Raw genomic sequence first — 17,958 nt, 5'->3', positions numbered from 1 at the left:
AGGTGTAGTAGACCTCACAGTGAAATGCTGAATACAACAGGTGTAGTAGACCTTACAGTGAAATGCTGAATACAACAGGTGTAGACCTCACAGTGAAATGCTGAATACAACAGGTGTAGACCTCACAGTGAAATGCTGAATACAACAGGTGTAGTAGACCTTACAGTGAAATGCTGAATACAACAGGTGTAGTAGACCTTACAGTGAAATGCTGAATACAACAGGTGTAGTAGACCTTACAGTGAAATGCTGAATACAACAGGTGTAGTAGACCTCACAGTGAAATGCTGAATACAACAGGTGTAGTAGACCTTAGTGTGAAATGCTGAATACAACAGGTGTAGTAGACCTCACAGTGAAATGCTGAATACAACAGGTGTAGTAGACCTTACAGTGAAATGCTGAATACAACAGGTGTAGTAGACCTCACAGTGAAATGCTGAATACAACAGGTGTAGTAGACCTTACAGTGAAATGCTGAATACAACAGGTGTAGTAGACCTCACAGTGAAATGCTGAATACAACAGGTGTAGTAGACCTCACAGTGAAATGCTGAATACAACAGGTGTAGTAGACCTCACAGTGAAATGCTGAATACAACAGGTGTAGTAGACCTTACAGTGAAATGCTGAATACAACAGGTGTAGTAGACCTCACAGTGAAATGCTGAATACAACAGGTGTAGTAGACCTTACAGTGAAATGCTGAATACAACAGGTGTAGTAGACCTCACAGTGAAATGCTGAATACAACAGGTGTAGTAGACCTTACAGTGAAATGCTGAATACAACAGGTGTAGACCTCACAGTGAAATGCTGAATACAACAGGTGTAGTAGACCTTACAGTGAAATGCTAAATACAACAGGTGCAGTAGACCTTACAGTGAAATGCTGAATACAACAGGTGTAGTAGACCTCACAGTGAAATGCTGAATACAACAGGTGTAGTAGACCTTACAGTGAAATGCTGAATACAACAGGTGTAGTAGACCTCACAGTGAAATGCTGAATACAACAGGTGTAGTAGACCTTACAGTGAAATGCTGAATACAACAGGTGTAGTAGACCTCACAGTGAAATGCTGAATACAACAGGTGTAGTAGACCTTACAGTGAAATGCTGAATACAACAGGTGTAGTAGACCTCACAGTGAAATGCTGAATACAACAGGTGTAGTAGACCTCACAGTGAAATGCTGAATACAACAGCTGGAATCTCTGACAATTTTATGGGCTTTCCTCTGACACCGCATATTACCCTCTGTAGCACTTTACGGTCAGATGCTGAGCAGCTGCCATTACAGGTGGTGATGCAACCGGTCAGGATGCTCTCGATGGTGCAGCTGTATAACTTTTTGAGGACCTGGGGACCCATGTCAAATCTTTTCAGTCTCCTGAGGGGGAAAAAGTTTTGCCGTGCCCTCTTCACGACTGTCTTGGTATGTTTGGACCATGATAGTTCGTTGGTGATGTGGACACCAAGGAACTTCAAACTCTCGACCCGCTCCACTACAGCCCCGTCGATGTTAATGGGGGCCTGTTCAGCCCTCCTTTTCCTCTAGTCAACGATCAACTCCTTTGTCTTGCTCACATTGAGGGAGAGGTTGTTGTCCTGGCACCACACTGCCAGGTCTCTGACCTCCTCCCTATAGGCTGTCTCATAGTTGTTGGTGATCAGGCCTACCACTGTTGTGTTGTCAGCAAACTTAATGATGGTGTTGGAGTCGTGTTTGGCCACGCAGTCGTGGGTGAACAGGGAGTACAGGAGGGGACTAAGTACACAACCTTGAGGGGCCCCAGTGTTAAGGATCAGCGTGGCAGATGTGTTGTTGCCAGATGTGCATTGAAGTACAGATTGAACTTGTATTTATAATATAAAATTACAATTATAATATTTATAATGCATGTATTATGTATTTATAACACATTCCAGATGACTACATCATGAAGCTGGTTGAGAGAATGCCAAGAGTGTGCAAAGCTGTCATCAAGGCAAACGGTGGCTACTTTGGTTACTTCATGATTCCATATGTGTTTTTTCATAGTTTTGATGTCTTCACTATTATTCTACAATGTAGAAAATAGTAAAAATAAAGAAAAACCCTTGAATGAGTAGGTGTGTCCAAACTTTTGACTGGTACTGTATATATATATATATATATATATATATATATATATATATATATATATATATATATATAGAGAGAGAGAGAGAGAGAGAGAGAGAGAGAGAGAGAGAGAGATTTATATTTAATGCTGCGTTCAAAACAACTGGGAACTTGGAAATCTCCTACTTCTCACTTCAGTGCAACTAGTTTAGTTTAAAAAACAGCTCTGACTTCGAAAAATCTTTTGATTGGTCATCCAACTCGGGATTCCAACTCGGGAACTCTGGCCTCTTTCCAGAGCTCCTGACCTCGTATTTTTCCGAGTTCCCAGTTCTTTTGAATACGCCAATATTTACATGAGGCATCAGGCATGACACACGAATTCCAAGTTACAAACTCAGGCATCTTTCCAGAGCCCCGACTTTCCGACCTGAAGATCACTGACATTATGATTTGACCTAGTTTTTTTGCCCGAGTTCCCAGCTGTCTTGTGCAACGTTGAGAACAACTGGGAACTCAGGAATCCCTGACTTCTGACTTCAGTGCAACTAGGAACTAGTGAAAAAATGAGCTCTGACTTCGAAATATCTTTTGATTGGTCATCCAACTCGGGAACTCTGGCAAACCTTTCGAGAGCTCCGACTTTCCGAACTGAAGATCAGAGATGTCATGATTTGATCATGTTTTTTTCCAGAGTTCCCAGTTGTCTTGAACGCACCGAAATCGGACGTCGGAGATTTGAAAAACACCATTAGTTGAAAGCACCATTAGTAACAATAATTTAGAGTTTCTCTTGTCAGACAAATAAATAAACACGTCAGGATTAAGATCTATATTGAGACAAATTATAGACAATAGCCTACAAGTAGCAAAATCTAATTCTGTTTACTAAACATGGAATGCGTTTCAATATGATTGAAATAGGCCTATGGTCTACTTTATTTATATTTTAATGCAGTCATCTCATTTGAAGCATTGTTGTAGGCTATACGTTGCTTGTTTGTATCAATTGAAAAGACATTGGGAACTGTAGGCTCTTGGAGGAAAGATAATAAATCATGTGATTTTATGTTTATCAGAGATCTTCTCTGTATAAAGTGAAGCGGGAGGGGGGAAATAATCTAACGCCGCATTCAAAACAACTGGGAACTCAGAAATCTCAAATTTTCGACTTCAGTGCGTTCAAGACAACTGGGGAAAAATGTTTTGAAAGGTCATCCAACTCGGAATACCAACTCGGGAACTCAGGCATCTTTCCAGAGCTCCGACTTTCCGACCTGAAAATCACAGACTTCATGATTTGATTTGACCTCGCATTTTTCCGAGTTCTCAGTTATCGTGAAAGCGCCATTAGCTGTTCTGGAATGGTCTGAGATTACAAGCGTTTTTCAACAGTAACGTTAATAACAATGGTTTTGGGGAAAAGCTTGGAGATTTAAAGATGCTTCTACGAAGATTATAACGAGTAATTTGCCTTAAGATGTTTTTGGGAAACTGGGCCAAGATTAGCCAAAAAATAAAATGAATTAAAACGACAAAAATAGTGGACCAAATTGGAAATAAATATTTGTATAATTCAGGCACACATTTCAACTGAAATCGAGCCATTATACTAATAAAGTTATTTAAAAAAACGTATTACAGTGACTCTTTCCATTAGTTTATCTGTATTTGCAGTGTATATGTATAGATATAACTATATACAGTCATTGATATAAAACCTAGGCTACACGATGAGATGAAAAAAAAACCAATGTAAACGTCGCTCTCAAACTGAAATGATTCTGAATAGGGGCAGGCTACTTATTAAGGCGGTGCTGTAGAATGAGGAAGTTCCTACGGTGTGATAGTGGTTTCTTCAGGCGTGCTTCTCCTCCACGTCCGTTCTCTGTCAGATACCAGCATCGACACACTGAAACGGGACGATTCACAGCTTCTTCGCCTGGGGCATAGCAGTCTAACGTGGACTGAGATAATTTCATTTCACTATGGGAGCATCTTCTTCAAGTCTGCTGGATGAGACTAAATCCAACTACATCAGAGGTAAAATAAAGTTACACGTATTGTGGGGGAATTATGTACGCTCGTTATGTCATTGAAATTAGCCTACCATGCCTACCCTTATCTGTACAAAAAAAAACCAACAACAAAAAACCGTTTATTTGGGTTTGTTTTATTTTTTATTAATGAAAGGCATTGCAATTTAATTTATGTCTGTTTTTTTCTGAGGTCCATGTAGATTTGCTTCTCAAAATGATAAAGAAAGAGACAGAAATAGCCCGTTTCAATTTGTATTATTATTTGTGGATATGCATAGAACACTTAACTGAAGGCTATGATAGGTGCGTAAACAATACATTTCTTTAATTACTTAAAATTACTCAGAACTGGGACACACCCATGTCTGTTACAACAATTGTTTTGTGTCTAGCAATGCATTTAATTATGAGAGAAAGAGCAACACAATTAGACCCAACCAAATCACGAGAAAACAAAAAGATAATTACTTGACACACAGGAAAGAATTAACAAAAAAACAGAGCAAACTAGAATGCTATTTGGCCCTAAACAGAGAGTCCACAGTGGCAGAATACCTGACCGCTGTGACTGACCCAAACTTAAGGAAAGCTTTGACTATGTACAGACTCGGTGAGCATAGCCTTGCCATTGAGAAAGGCCGCCCGCCGTAGCCAGACCTGACTCTCAAGAGAAGACAGGCTATGTGCACACCGCCCACAAAATGAGGTGGAAACTGAGCTGCACTTCGTAACCTCCTGCCAAATGTATGACCGTATTAGAGACACATATTTCCCTCAGATTACACAGACCTACAAAGAATTCGAAAAACAACCCCAATTTGGATAAACTCCTATATCTACTAGGTGAAATACCACAGGGTGCATCACAGCAGCAAGATTTGTGACCTGTTGCCACAAGAAAAGGGCAACCAGTGAAGAACAAACACATAAATACAACCCATATTTATGTTTATTTATTTTCCCTTTTGTACTTTAACTATTTCCACATAATATGACATTTGAAATGTCTTTATTCTTTTGGAACTTTTGTGAGTGTGATGTTTACTGATCATTTATTTTATTGTTTATTTTACTCTTGTTTATTATCAATTTCACTTGCTTTGGCAATGTTAACATATGTTTCCCATGCCAATGAAGCCCTGAGAGAGAGAGAGAGCTCCAGTTCTGTTCAGTCCTGCTTCAACTCTATAGGCTACTCGACAGGATGATTTCCTGAGAGAGATTTTAAGTTGCAAATGGCACATGTACGCAGCACATTTCTGGGTGTAAAAATATCGGTGTTGATTCTAGTGGGGTTAAAACCAGTGTTATATCTGAGTGTTGATTCTAGTGGGGTTAACACCAGTGGTATATCTGAGTGTTGATTCTAGTGGGGTTAACACCAGTGTTATGTATGAGTGTTGATTCTAGTGGGGTTAACATCAGTGTTATATCTGAGTGTTGATTCTGAATGCAGATTGTGGATGATAAAAAGTTAAATTTGTTGAATATCCTCCCTAGTTAAGATCAGGAATTACTAATCACTTCACACAACAGCATATTGCGATTTGTATGTCTGACGATTTGGATGTCTGATGATTTGGATTTTCAGACCACAATGTTGGGGGGAAACTAGGTCATAAGTCAAGGCCTTATGACATGTCCAATAAGGGTTTATGTTTAATTCAAACACATTCACTTGGTGAAGGCTTCAGGACTGTAGCAACCATGTCTCTGTCACTAAAAAACACAGTCATCGGTGGGTAACTCTAACATTCACTTGAAAGGGACCCTGGGAAATATGCAAATAAGGCTTTACACAGTGTTAAAACCTACCCAAAAAATACTGTAACACCACAGGTGTTAATTCCCTAACACTGAGAAAGTGTAACATCAAGAGCTCAAAAAAAAAAAAGTGTTAATTTAAGTTGGAATTTGCAACACTCATGGTGTTAAGGACTCAACACTATGGGGATCTTAGTTTATCAACACATTGAAAAGTGTTAGTTTCTCCCAAGTGGCATCGCTGTGCTTGGGGTGTCACTACAGACCCGGGTTCGATCCCAGGCTGTGTCACAGCCGGCCGTGCCCGGGAGACCCATAGAGCGGCGTTACAATTGGCCCAGCGTCGTCCGGGTTACGGGAGAGTTTGGCCGGGGGGGGGGCTTGGCTCATCTCGCTCTAGCGACTCCTTGTGGTGGGCCGGGTGCCTGCAGGCTGACCTCAGTCGTCAGTTGAACGGTGTTTCCTCTGACACATTGGTGCTGCTGGCTTCCGGGTTAAGCGGGCGGGTGTTAAGAAGCGCGATTTTGGGGGGGGGGAAGCATGACTCATATTTCAGAGGAAGCATGACTCAACCTTCACCTCCCGAGCCCGTTGGGGAGTTGCAGCGATGAGACAAGATCGCAATTGGATATCACGAAATTGGGGAGAAAAAGGGGGTAAAAAAAATCTAAATAACTAAACTATTTGAGATGGTCACGTATCGTGACTGCCGTAGATTCACCACGGAGTAGCTAGCTAGCTACTGGTCGAGTGGCTAGTACGTAACTCTGACTTCGTCTGACTGAGTCCTATTAAGAAGCAATAAACGGCGTGGATGGCGAAACATCGTGATGACAACGTGCTGCCTGTCTGCTCCTGGGTCTCCCCTTTGACCTCTGATCTCACTCAAGCCATGGACTTTCTCAACCTTTAGTCTCTTGACCGTCGATCTACATATGATGATTAATGATGTTGTTTTTAAATTGATTGTTTTTTTGTTGTTGTTGTTGTTGTTGCTTTACAGTGCTTCAAGATTTCTTTATGTAATGAATAGCTCTATAAAAGTTAAATCAATTATTATTATTATATCATTTCTAAGAAAGTGTTTTTAACACTGTGGGTGTTTAAATTCTGATTAAACATTTCCGGAGGTATATACGGATTCTTTATGATCATCTTTCAGCAATGAATGGCCAGAAGCAATGCCTATATATGGTCTGGTCTTACTAGTAGCCTGTAGGCAACCTACCTCTCTTCTGTAGATGAACCAATAGCAACCTACCTCTCTTCTGTAGATGAACCAATAGCAACCTACCTCTCTTCTGTAGATGAACCAATTTATTTTATTTTATTTACCGTTATTTTACCAGGTAAATTGACTGAGAACACATTGTCATTTACAACAACGACCTGGGGAATAGTTACAGGTGAGAGGAGGGGGATGAATGAGCCAATTGGAAGCTGGGGATGATTAGGTGGCCGTGATGGTATGAGGGCCAGATTGGGAATTTAGCCAGGACACCGGGGTTAACACCCCTACTCTTACAATAAGTACCATGGGATCTATAGTGACCTCAGAGAGTCAGGACACCCGTTTAACGTCCCATCCGAAAGACGGCACCCTACACAGGGCAATGTCCCCAATAGCAACCCATCTCTCTTCAGTATTTAACCCACTAGCAACCTACCTCTCTTCTGTAGGTAACCCACTAGCAACCTACCTCTCTTCTGTAGGTAACCCACTAGCAACCTACCTCTCTTCTGTAGGTAACCCACTAGTAACCCACCTCTCTTCTGTATTTAACCCACTAGCAACCTAGCTCTCTTCTGTAGGCAACACCTCACTTCTGCACTGTTAGAAATTGTAAACTGATAAAGCAGCATATTACCCTAAGATTTTACAGTAAAACATACAGCAATTTGTTACTGTGTCAAGAGATTAGGTGGAGGCCTGCTATAGTCCTACTCCACTAGCTCTACACTAGGAGCTCTGATTTAGGAGCTCTACATTAGGAGCTCTGATTTAGGGGCTCTACATTAGGAGCTCTGATTTAGGAGCTCTGATTTAGGAGCTCTGATTTAGGAGCTCTGATTTAGGAGCTCTACATTTGGAGCTCTACATTTGGAGCTCTACATTTGGAGCTCTACATTTGGAGCTCTACATTAGGAGTTCTGATTTAGGAGCTCTACATTAGGAAATCTGAATTAGGAGCTCAACATTAGGAGCTCTGATTTAGGAGCTCTACATTAGGAGCTCTCATTTAGGAGCTCTCCATTAGGAGCTCTACATTAGGAGCTCTACATTAGGAGCTCTCATTTAGGAGCTCTACATTAGGAGCTCTCATTTAGGAGCTCTACATTAGGAGCTCTGATTTAGGAGCTCTACATTAGGAGCTCTGATTTAGGAGCTCTACATTAGGAGCTCTGATTTAGGAGCTCTATATTAGGAAATCTGAATTAGGAGCTCTACATTAGGAGCTCTGATTTAGGAGCTCTGATTTAGGAGTTCTACATTAGGAGCTCTACATTAGGAGCTCTGATTTAGGAAATCTGAATTAGTAGCTCTACATTAGGAGCTCTACATTAGGAGCTCTGATTTAGGAGCTCTATATTAGGAACTCTACATTAGGAGCTCTGATTTAGGAGCTCTATATTAGGAACTCTACATTAGGAGCTCAACATTAGGACCTCTGATTTAGGCGCTCTACATTAGGAGCTCTACATTAGGAGCTTTGATTTAGGAGCTCTACATTAGGAGCTCTTCATTAGGAGCTCTACATTAGGAGCTCTACATTAGGAAATCTGAATTAGGAGCTCAACATTAGGAGCTCAACATTAGGAGCTCTGATTTAGGAGCTCTACATTAGGAGCTCTCATTTAGGAGCTCTCATTTAGGAGCTCTCCATTAGGAGCTCTACATTAGGAGCTCTCATTTAGGAGCTCTACATTAGGAGCTCTGATTTAGGAGCTCTACATTAGGAGCTCTGATTTAGGAGCTCTACATTAGGAGCTCTGATTTAGGAGCTCTACATTAGGAGCTCTACATTAGGAGCTCTATATTAGGAAATCTGAATTAGGAGCTCTACATTAGGAGCTCTGATTTAGGAGCTCTGATTTAGGAGTTCTACATTAGGAGCTCTACATTAGGAGCTCTGATTTAGGAAATCTGAATTAGTAGCTCTACATTAGGAGCTCTACATTAGGAGCTCTGATTTAGGAGCTCTATATTAGGAACTCTACATTAGGAGCTCTGATTTAGGAGCTCTATATTAGGAACTCTACATTAGGAGCTCAACATTAGGACCTCTGATTTAGGCGCTCTACATTAGGAGCTCTACATTAGGAGCTTTGATTTAGGAGCTCTACATTAGGAGCTCTTCATTAGGAGCTCTACATTAGGAGCTCTTCATTAGGAGCTCTTCATTAGGAGCTCTACATTAGGAGCTCTACATTAGGAGCTCTGATTTAGGAGCTCTACATTAGGAGCTCTACATTAAGAGCTCTACATTAGGGGCTCTACATTAGGAGCCAAGTGGTTTGGCTAGTTTATTTTTGTAAGGGACTATTCTAGCCTCAGAGCTGGTATGAATACACTCGTTGTGCTTCCTTTATCCCTCTGCACTCAGGCACCTTCAGGACTCCTCTGCTTGTCAGCTTTTATGGGACATGACATATTTGCACAAAGGTGTCCAATGTACACACATGTCTGTTCTGTCTGTTCTGTCTGTCTGTTCTGTCTGTCTGTCTGTTCTGTTCTGTCTGGCTGGCTGGCTGGCTGTATTCTAGACATGCCATTTTCAACCTTTACCAGACTCTCTAACATGATGTCATTGGTTTCTGGCACTCTGCTCAGGGTGTACTGGCGGGATGTTATCTCCTCCCATCCCCTGGGTCTCTCCTCTCTCTCTCTGACAGCACAAACTTCTCTCTCCTCCCATCCCCTGGGTCTCTTCTCTCTCTCTCTGACAGCACAAACTTCTCTCTCCTCTCTCTGACAGTACAGTCTCCTCTCTCCTCCCATCCCCTGGGTCTCTTCTCTTCTCTCCTCTTTCTGACAGCACAAACTGGAGACTATATACAGGGGGTACCAGTACAGAGTCAATGTGGAGGCTATATACAGGGGGTACCGGTACAGAGTCAATGTGGAGACTATATACAGGGAGTACCGGTACAGAGTCAATGTGGAGGCTATATACAGGGGGTACCGGTACAGAGTCAATGTGGAGGCTATATAAAGGGGGTACCGGTACAGAGTCAATGTGGAGGCTATATACAGGGGGTACCGGTACAGAGTCAATGTGGAGGCTATATACAGGGGGTATCGGTACAGAGTCAATGTGGAGGCTATATACAGGGGGTACCGGTACCGAGTCAATGTGGAGGCTATATACAGGGGGTACCGGTACCGAGTCAATGTGGAGGCTATATACAGGGGGTACCGGTACCGAGTCAATGTGGAGGCTATATACAGGGGGTACCGGTACCGAGTCAATGTGGAGGCTATATACAGGGGGTACCGGTACAGAGTCAATGTGGAGGCTATATACAGGGGGTACCGGTACAGAGTCAATGTGGAGGCTATATACAGGGGGTACCGGTACAGAGTCAATGTGGAGGCTATATACAGGGAGTACCGGTACCGAGTCAATGTGGAGGCTATATACAGGGAGTACCGGTACCGAGTCAATGTGGGGGCTATATACATGGGGGTACCGGTACAGAGTCAATGTGGAGGCTATATACAGGGAGTACCGGTACAGAGTCAATGTGGAGTCTATATACAGGGGGTACCGGTACAGAGTCAATGTGGAGGCTATATACAGGGAGTACATTAGACACTCTAATGTACTTGTTCTCTTGCTCAGTTGTTCCCTGGGGCCTCCCACTCCTCTTTCTATTCTGGTTAGAGCCAGTTTGCACTGTTCTGTGAAGGGAGTAGTACACAGCGTTGTACGAGATCTTCAGTTTCTTGGTAATTTCTCGCATGGAATAGCCTTAATTTCTCAGAACAAGAATAGACTGATGGGTTTCAGAAGAAAGTTCTTTATTTCTGGCCATTTTGAGCCTGTAATCGAACCCAGAAATGCTGATGCTCCAGACTTGCCATTGGAACACAGGAGTGATTGTTGCTGATAATGGGCCTCTGTACGCCTATGTAGATATTCCATAAAAAAATCTGTCGTTTCCAGCTACAATAGTCATTTACAATATTAACAATGTCTACACTGTATTTCTGATCAATTTGATGTTATTTTATTGGGCAACTTTTCTTAAAAAAAACAGGACATTTCTAAGTGACCCCAAACTGTTGAACGGGTGTGAAGGTGTATTTGCTTTTAGTCCGGTGTAATATATTGGTCCACAGACAGTTAGTCCTCCACACAGTCCCAGAGGTCTCTGCTCTTTAGCCTGACAGGCCACAGACAGTTAGTCCTCCACACAGTCCCAGAGGTCTCTGCTCTTTAGCCTGACAGGACACAGACAGTCCCAGAGGTCTCTGCTCTTTAGCCTGACAGGCCACAGACAGTCTCAGAGGTCTCTGCTCTTTAGCCTGACAGGCCACAGACAGTCCCAGAGGTCTCTGCTCTTTAGCCTGACAGGCCACAGACAGTCCCAGAGGTCTCCGCTCTTTAGCCTGACAGGCCAAAGACAGTCCCAGAGGTCTCTGCTCTTTAGCCTGACAGGCCACAGACAGTTAGTCCTCCACACAGTCCCAGAGGTCTCTGCTCTTTAGCCTGACAGGACACAGACAGTCCCAGAGGTCTCTGCTCTTTAGCCTGACAGGCCACAGACAGTCTCAGAGGTCTCTGCTCTTTAGCCTGACAGGCCACAGACAGTCCCAGAGGTCTCTGCTCTTTAGCCTGACAGGCCACAGACAGTCCCAGAGGTCTCCGCTCTTTAGCCTGACAGGCCAAAGACAGTCCCAGAGGTCTCCGCTCTTTAGCCTGACAGGCCACAGACAGTCCCAGAGGTCTCTGCTCTTTAGCCTGACAGGCCACAGACAGTCCCAGAGGTCTCTGCTCTTTAGCCTGACAGGCCACAGACAGTCCCAGAGGTCTCTGCTCTTTAGCCTGACAGGACACAGACAGTCCCAGAGGTCTCTACTCTTTAGCTTGAAGACCAGAGATCAAATACTGAGGGTCGGAGGGGGTTGGTTTGTAATTGGAGGATGTAGAGAAGAGATAGTGGTTTCCTGTTGAATTTCTCTCTCTCTCTCTCTCTCTCTCTCTCTCTCTCTCTCTCTCTCTCTCTCTCTCTCTCTCTCTCTCTCTCTCTCTCTCTCTCTCTCTCTCTCTCTCTCTCTCCACCTCTCAGTAAACCGTCAGAATGACAGTCTCTGTGTCACTACCAAGAATTTGCAGTTGACTCAACATTTTCCACAAACCAAGTTGGAGTAGATTAAGGGTGTCTGTATACTGTATCCTGTATACAAGATATACCACATCTCTTCACCATCTCTCTGTATCCATCCTGTATACAATATATACCACATCTCTTCACCATCTCTCTGTATCCATTCTGTATACAATATATACTACAACATGTACACTGTTTATGCTTCCCCATGTCTTTTTTTTCATCTCTAACATGTAAAAGATAGAAAACAACCATTGGTGGGTTAGGACTAGAAGAAAGAGATACTCCCACTCTATATCTGCCTTAATAAGACTAGGAGAGAGAGAGAGAGACTCCCACTCCATATCTGCCTTAATAAGACTAGAAGAAAGAGAGACTCCCACTCTATATCTGCCTTAATAAGACTAGAAGAGAGAGAGAGTCTCCCACTCCATATCTGCCTTAATAAGACTAGGAGAGAGAGACTCCCACTCTATATCTGCCTTAATAAGACTAGGAGAGAGAGACTCCCACTCCATATCTGCCTTAATAAGACTAGGAGAGAGAAAGACTCCCACTCTATATCTGCCTTAATAAGACTAGAAGAGAGAGAGACTCCCACTCTATATCTGCCTTAATAAGACTAGGAGAGAGAGAGAGACTCCCACTCCATATCTGCCTTAATAAGACTAGAAGAGAGAAAGACTCCCACTCTATATCTGCCTTAATAAGACTAGGAGAGAGAGACTCCCCCTCCATATCTGCCTGCTCCATATCTGAGCCCTTAAAAAGCTGCTAATACATTGAATTGGGTCAAATTGCACTGAGTTTCCATGGGACATAATGACAGGATGTTCTGATGGAGATAACGCCTGCATGGAGGGACATAGTTAGAGGAGGGCAGAATACAGGAGGGCAGAATACAGGAGAGCGGAATACAGGAGGGTAGAATACAGGAGTGATGCATAGTGCCAACTGTAAAGTTTGGTGGAGAAGGATTAATGGTCTGGGGCTGTTTTTCATGGTTCGGGCCCCTTATTTCCAGTGAAGGGAAATCTTAATGCTACAGCATACAATGACATTCTAGATGATTCTGTGCTTCCAACTTTGTGGCAACAGTTTAGGGATGTCCCTTTCCTGTTTCAGCATGACAATGCCCCCATGCACAAAGCAAGGTCCATACAGAAATGGTTTGTCGAGATCAGTGTGGAAGAACTTGACTGGCCTGCAGAAAACCATGACCTCAACCCCATCGAACACCTTTGGGATTAATTGGAACACCGACTGCGAGCCAGGCCTAATCACCCAACATCAGTGCCCGACCTCACTAATGCGCTTGTGGCTGAATGGAAGCAAGTCCCCGCAGCAATGTTCCAACATCTAGTGAAAAGCCTTCCCAGAAGAGTGGAGGCTGTTATAGCAGCAATGTTCCAACATCTAGTGGAAAGCCTTCCCAGAAGAGTGGAGGCTGTTATAGCAGCAAAGGGGGGGACCAACTCCATATTAATGACTTCCCAGAAGAGTGGAGGCTGTTATAGCAGCAAAGGGGGGACCAACTCCATATTAATGAGATATTCGAGGAGCAGATGTCCACATACTTTATGTCATGGAGTGTACTGTATGTAAAAACTACATAGACAGATCATGTTATGACTAGCGTGTGGATAGAGAGAACCTACTCAATAGTACCCAAAAGAGATAATATGATAACATTATGACTAGCGTGTGGATAGAGAGAACCTACTCTATAGCACCCTGACTGATGTGTCAATAACTACTCAGACAGAAGGATCAACAGACGTATTTCCACACACAGACAGGATGATAATAAAATTAAAAACAGCTACAATATTTCCCAACAACATAATGGGGGAATATACTGTATTTGTATAATTTATGCAATATATAACATAATATACCACACCGCTGGGATGTATTCATTACGTCTTGAAACGGAAACCGCTTACCGTTTACGAACCAAACGGAAGCTAGATCACATTATAATACATCACATCGGCTATGAAAAAGCCAACTGACACTTACTCTTGTGTTGCTGACTGGTTGCACCCTCGACAACTACTATGATTATTATTATTTGACCCTGCTGGTCATTTATGAACATTTGAACATCTAGGCCATGTGCTGTTATAATCTCCACCCGGCACAGCCAGAAGAGGACTGGCCACCCCTCATAGCCTGGTTCCTCTCTAGGTTTCTTCCTAGGTTCTGGCCTTTCTAGGGAGTTTTTCCTAGCCACCGTGCTTCTACACCAGCATTGCTTGCTGTTTGGGGTTTTAGGCTGGGTTTCTGTACAGCACTTTGAGATATCAGCTGATGTAAGAAGGGCTTTATAAATACATTTGATTTGACATGAAGTCTCTCTCTCTCTCCCTCTCTCTCAGCATGGGAAACATATGTTAACATTTCCCAAGCAAGTGAACTAGATAATAACAAAAGTCAAATAAACAACAAAAATTAACTGTAAACATTACACTCACAGAAGTTCCAAAAGAATATGATGTCTATATACAGTGTTGTAACGATGTGCAAATAGTTAAAGTACAAAAGGGAAAATAAATCATCATAAATATGGGTTGTATTTACAATGGTGTTTGTTCTTCACTGGTTGACCTTTTCTTGTGGCAACAGGTCACAAATCTTGCTGCTGTGATGTCACACTGTGGTATTTCACCCAGTAGATATGGGAGTTTATCAAAATTGGGTTTGTTTTCAAATTCTTTGTGGATCTGTGTAATCTGAGGGAAATATGTTTTTTTATTTTAATTTTTTTTATTTCACCTTTATTTAACCAGGTCGGCCAGTTGAGAACAAGTTCTCATTTACAATTGCGACCTGGCCAAGATAAAGCAAAGCAGTGTGACACAAACAACATCACAGAGTTACACATGGAGTAAAACAAACATACAGTCAATAACACAATAGAAAAAAAAGAAAGTCTATCTACAGTGTGTGCAAATGGCGTGAGGAGGTAAGGCAATAAATAGGCCATAGTAGCGAAGTAATTACAATTTAGCAGATTAACATTGGAGTGATAGATGATGGTCATACATTGGACAGGAGGTTAGGAAGTGCAGCTCAGTTTCCACCTCATTTTGTGGGCAGTGTGAACATAGCCTGTCTTCTCTTGAGCGCCAGGTCTGCCTACGGCGGCCTTTCTCAATAGCAAGGCTATGCTCACTGAGTCTGTACATAGTCAAAGCTTTCCTTAAGTGTGGGTCAGTCACAGCGGTCAGGTATTCTGCCACTGTGTACTTTCTGTTTAGGGCCAAATAGCATTCTACATTTACATTTCAGTCATTTAGCAGACACTCTTATCCAGAGCGACTTACAGTAGTGAATGCATACATTTCATACATTTTGTTTTCTGTGCTGGCCCCCTTGGAAATCGAACCCACAACCCTGGCGTTGCAAACACCATGCTCTACCAACTGAGCTACAGGGAAGGCTGTAGCTCAGTTGCTCTGTTTTTTTTGTGAATTCTTTCCTGTGTGTCAAGTAATTATCTTTTTGTTTTGTCATGATTTGGTTGGTGTCTAATTGTGTTGTTGTCCTAGGGCTCTGTGGGGTCTGTTTGTGTTTGTGAACAGAGCCCCAGGACCAGCTTGCTTAGGGGACTCTTCTCCAGGTTCATCTCTCTGTAGGTGAGGGCTTTGTTATGGAAGGTTTGGGAATCGCTTCCTTTTAGGTGGTTGTAGAATTTAACGTCTCTTTTCTGGATTTTGATAATTAGTGGGTATCGTCCTAATTCTAATCTGGATGCATTATTTGGTGTTCTACGTTGTACACTGAGGATATTTTTGCAGAATTCTGCATGCAGTCTCAATTTCCTGCTTGTCCCGTTTTGTGAATTCTTGGTTGGTGAGCGAACCCCAGACCTCACAACCATAAAGGGTAATGGGTTCTATAACTGATTCAAGTACTTTTAGCCAGATCCTAATTGGTATGTTGAATTTTATGTTCCTTTTGATGGCGTAGAAGGCCCTTCTTGCCTTGTCTTGTCTCTCAGATTGTTTTTGTTGTTGTGTGCTCTAGGGCAACGGTGTCTAGATGGAATTTGCATTCGTGGTCTTGGCAACTGGACCTTTTTTGGAACACCATTGTTTGTGTCTTACTGAGATTTACTGTCAGTGCCCAGGTCTGTCAGGGCCCAGGTCTGTCAGGGCCCAGGTCTGTCAGGGCCCAGGTCTGACAGGTCCCAGGTCTGTCAGGGCCCAGGTCTGACAGAATCTGTGCAGAAGATCTAGGTGCTGCTGTAGGCCCTCCTTGGTTGGTGACAGAAGCACCAGATCATTAGCAAACAGTAGACATTTGACTTCAGATTCTAGAAGGGTCTCTCTATCTTAGTAGGTCTTCTCATGCTTTTTAGTCATTCATTCCATATCAAAATGACAAATAAACCCTATTGACTTAACTTTTCTAATTTTTCACCTTTTGGAACCAGATTGTGGTGATAGATTGCGGTGATAGATTACGGTGATAGATTACGGTGATAGATTGCGGTGATAGATTGCGGTGATAGATTGTGGTACTAGTTTATGACTAGACCCTCTGTGGTATTCTCCATATGCATTGTGTTGGTTTTCACACCGTTGACAGAGAGGAGTGGAATGAATGAGGCAGGGAGGAATCATGACGGACAGTCATCATTGAGGTAGTGACAACAGAATGAATCATTAGGAGAAAAGAATAATTCAAATCGAACCTCCCAGTAGCAGACAGGAAGATGATCCACCAGCTCTCGTTTCCTGTCATTTCACTTGTAGATTAATAGAATGTGATCTCACAAGATCAGGATGGTGGAACGAGGCGACAAAACCATAGAGAATATATTTGTGCTGTAGAGCTTGTTAAAAATGATACAGAGATATTACGTTGATGTGGTATTGTGGTTGGGATGTTGAAGTAAGATAATGTATTGTGGTTGGGATGTTGAAGTAAGATAATGTTGTATTGTGGTTGGGATGTTGAAGTAAGATAATGTTGTATTGTGGTTGGGATGTTGAAGTAAGCTGTGAATTGACATACAGCTAACTGACAAGATAATGGAAACACTGAAGTAAACGAGGGATACAAAGAATATTGAAATCAGGTGCTTCCACACAGGTGAGGTTCCTGAGTTAATTAAGCAACTAACATCCCATCATGCCATGGCCGTCTCAGTCACCAGATCTCAACCCAATGAAACACTTATGGGAGATTCAGGTGCGGCGCCTGAGAAAGCGTTTTCCACCACCATCACTAAAACACCAAGTGATGGGATTTCTCATGGAAGAATGGTGTCTCATCCCTCCAATAGACTTCCAGACACTTGTAGAATGTATACAAAGATGCACTGAACCTGTTCTGATTGGCCCAACGCCACCTATTAAGACACTCCTTTGTTTTGTCAGCTACCTGTCGCTCTGTGATGTGGTTTACCTGGAGGATGTGAGAAAGATGGTTCACCACTGAATGGCATTGTCTTGTTGTGAGCTACAGACCTCCAAAGTCTTCAGAACTGGTTCTGACCACTGTGTGTGTGTTGTGTGTGTGTGTGTGTGCAGGTCGTGCGGAGGCTGAGTTGAAGAACTTCAGTCCCCACTACAGACAGCAGTACTTTGTAGCCTTCTTCTCTCAGCTGCAGGAGGAGGTGGAGCAACACAAAGAGACCCACACACAGCTGCTTAAACAGAGGGTAGGACACACACACACACACACACACACACACACAC

The 17,958-nt window shown here is 42.7% G+C and overlaps 1 protein-coding gene across 2 annotated transcripts in view; it reads left to right on the top strand.

The window, feature by feature from the left end:
- Positions 1–3,946: 3,946 nt before the first annotated feature.
- Positions 3,947–17,958, top strand: part of LOC106591048 (protein Niban 1) — a 69,147-nt gene continuing 55,135 nt past the window's right edge. Inside the window, exons 1-2 of one of the 2 annotated variants that reach the window (XM_045694556.2) lie at positions 3,947–4,151; positions 17,791–17,921. In XM_045694556.2, the coding sequence (XP_045550512.1) occupies positions 4,097–4,151; positions 17,791–17,921 (186 nt within the window). In that variant the 5' untranslated portion in view covers positions 3,947–4,096. The remainder of the gene's footprint in view (positions 4,152–17,790; positions 17,922–17,958) is intronic. The other variant, XM_045694558.2, reaches the window with a different exon arrangement.

This window comes from Salmo salar, chromosome 14 (assembly GCF_965601325.2).
Source record: "Salmo salar chromosome 14, fSalSal1, whole genome shotgun sequence".
In the NCBI taxonomy this organism is placed as follows: domain Eukaryota; kingdom Metazoa; phylum Chordata; class Actinopteri; order Salmoniformes; family Salmonidae; genus Salmo; species Salmo salar.
This window is presented reverse-complemented; position numbering and strand designations above follow the sequence as displayed.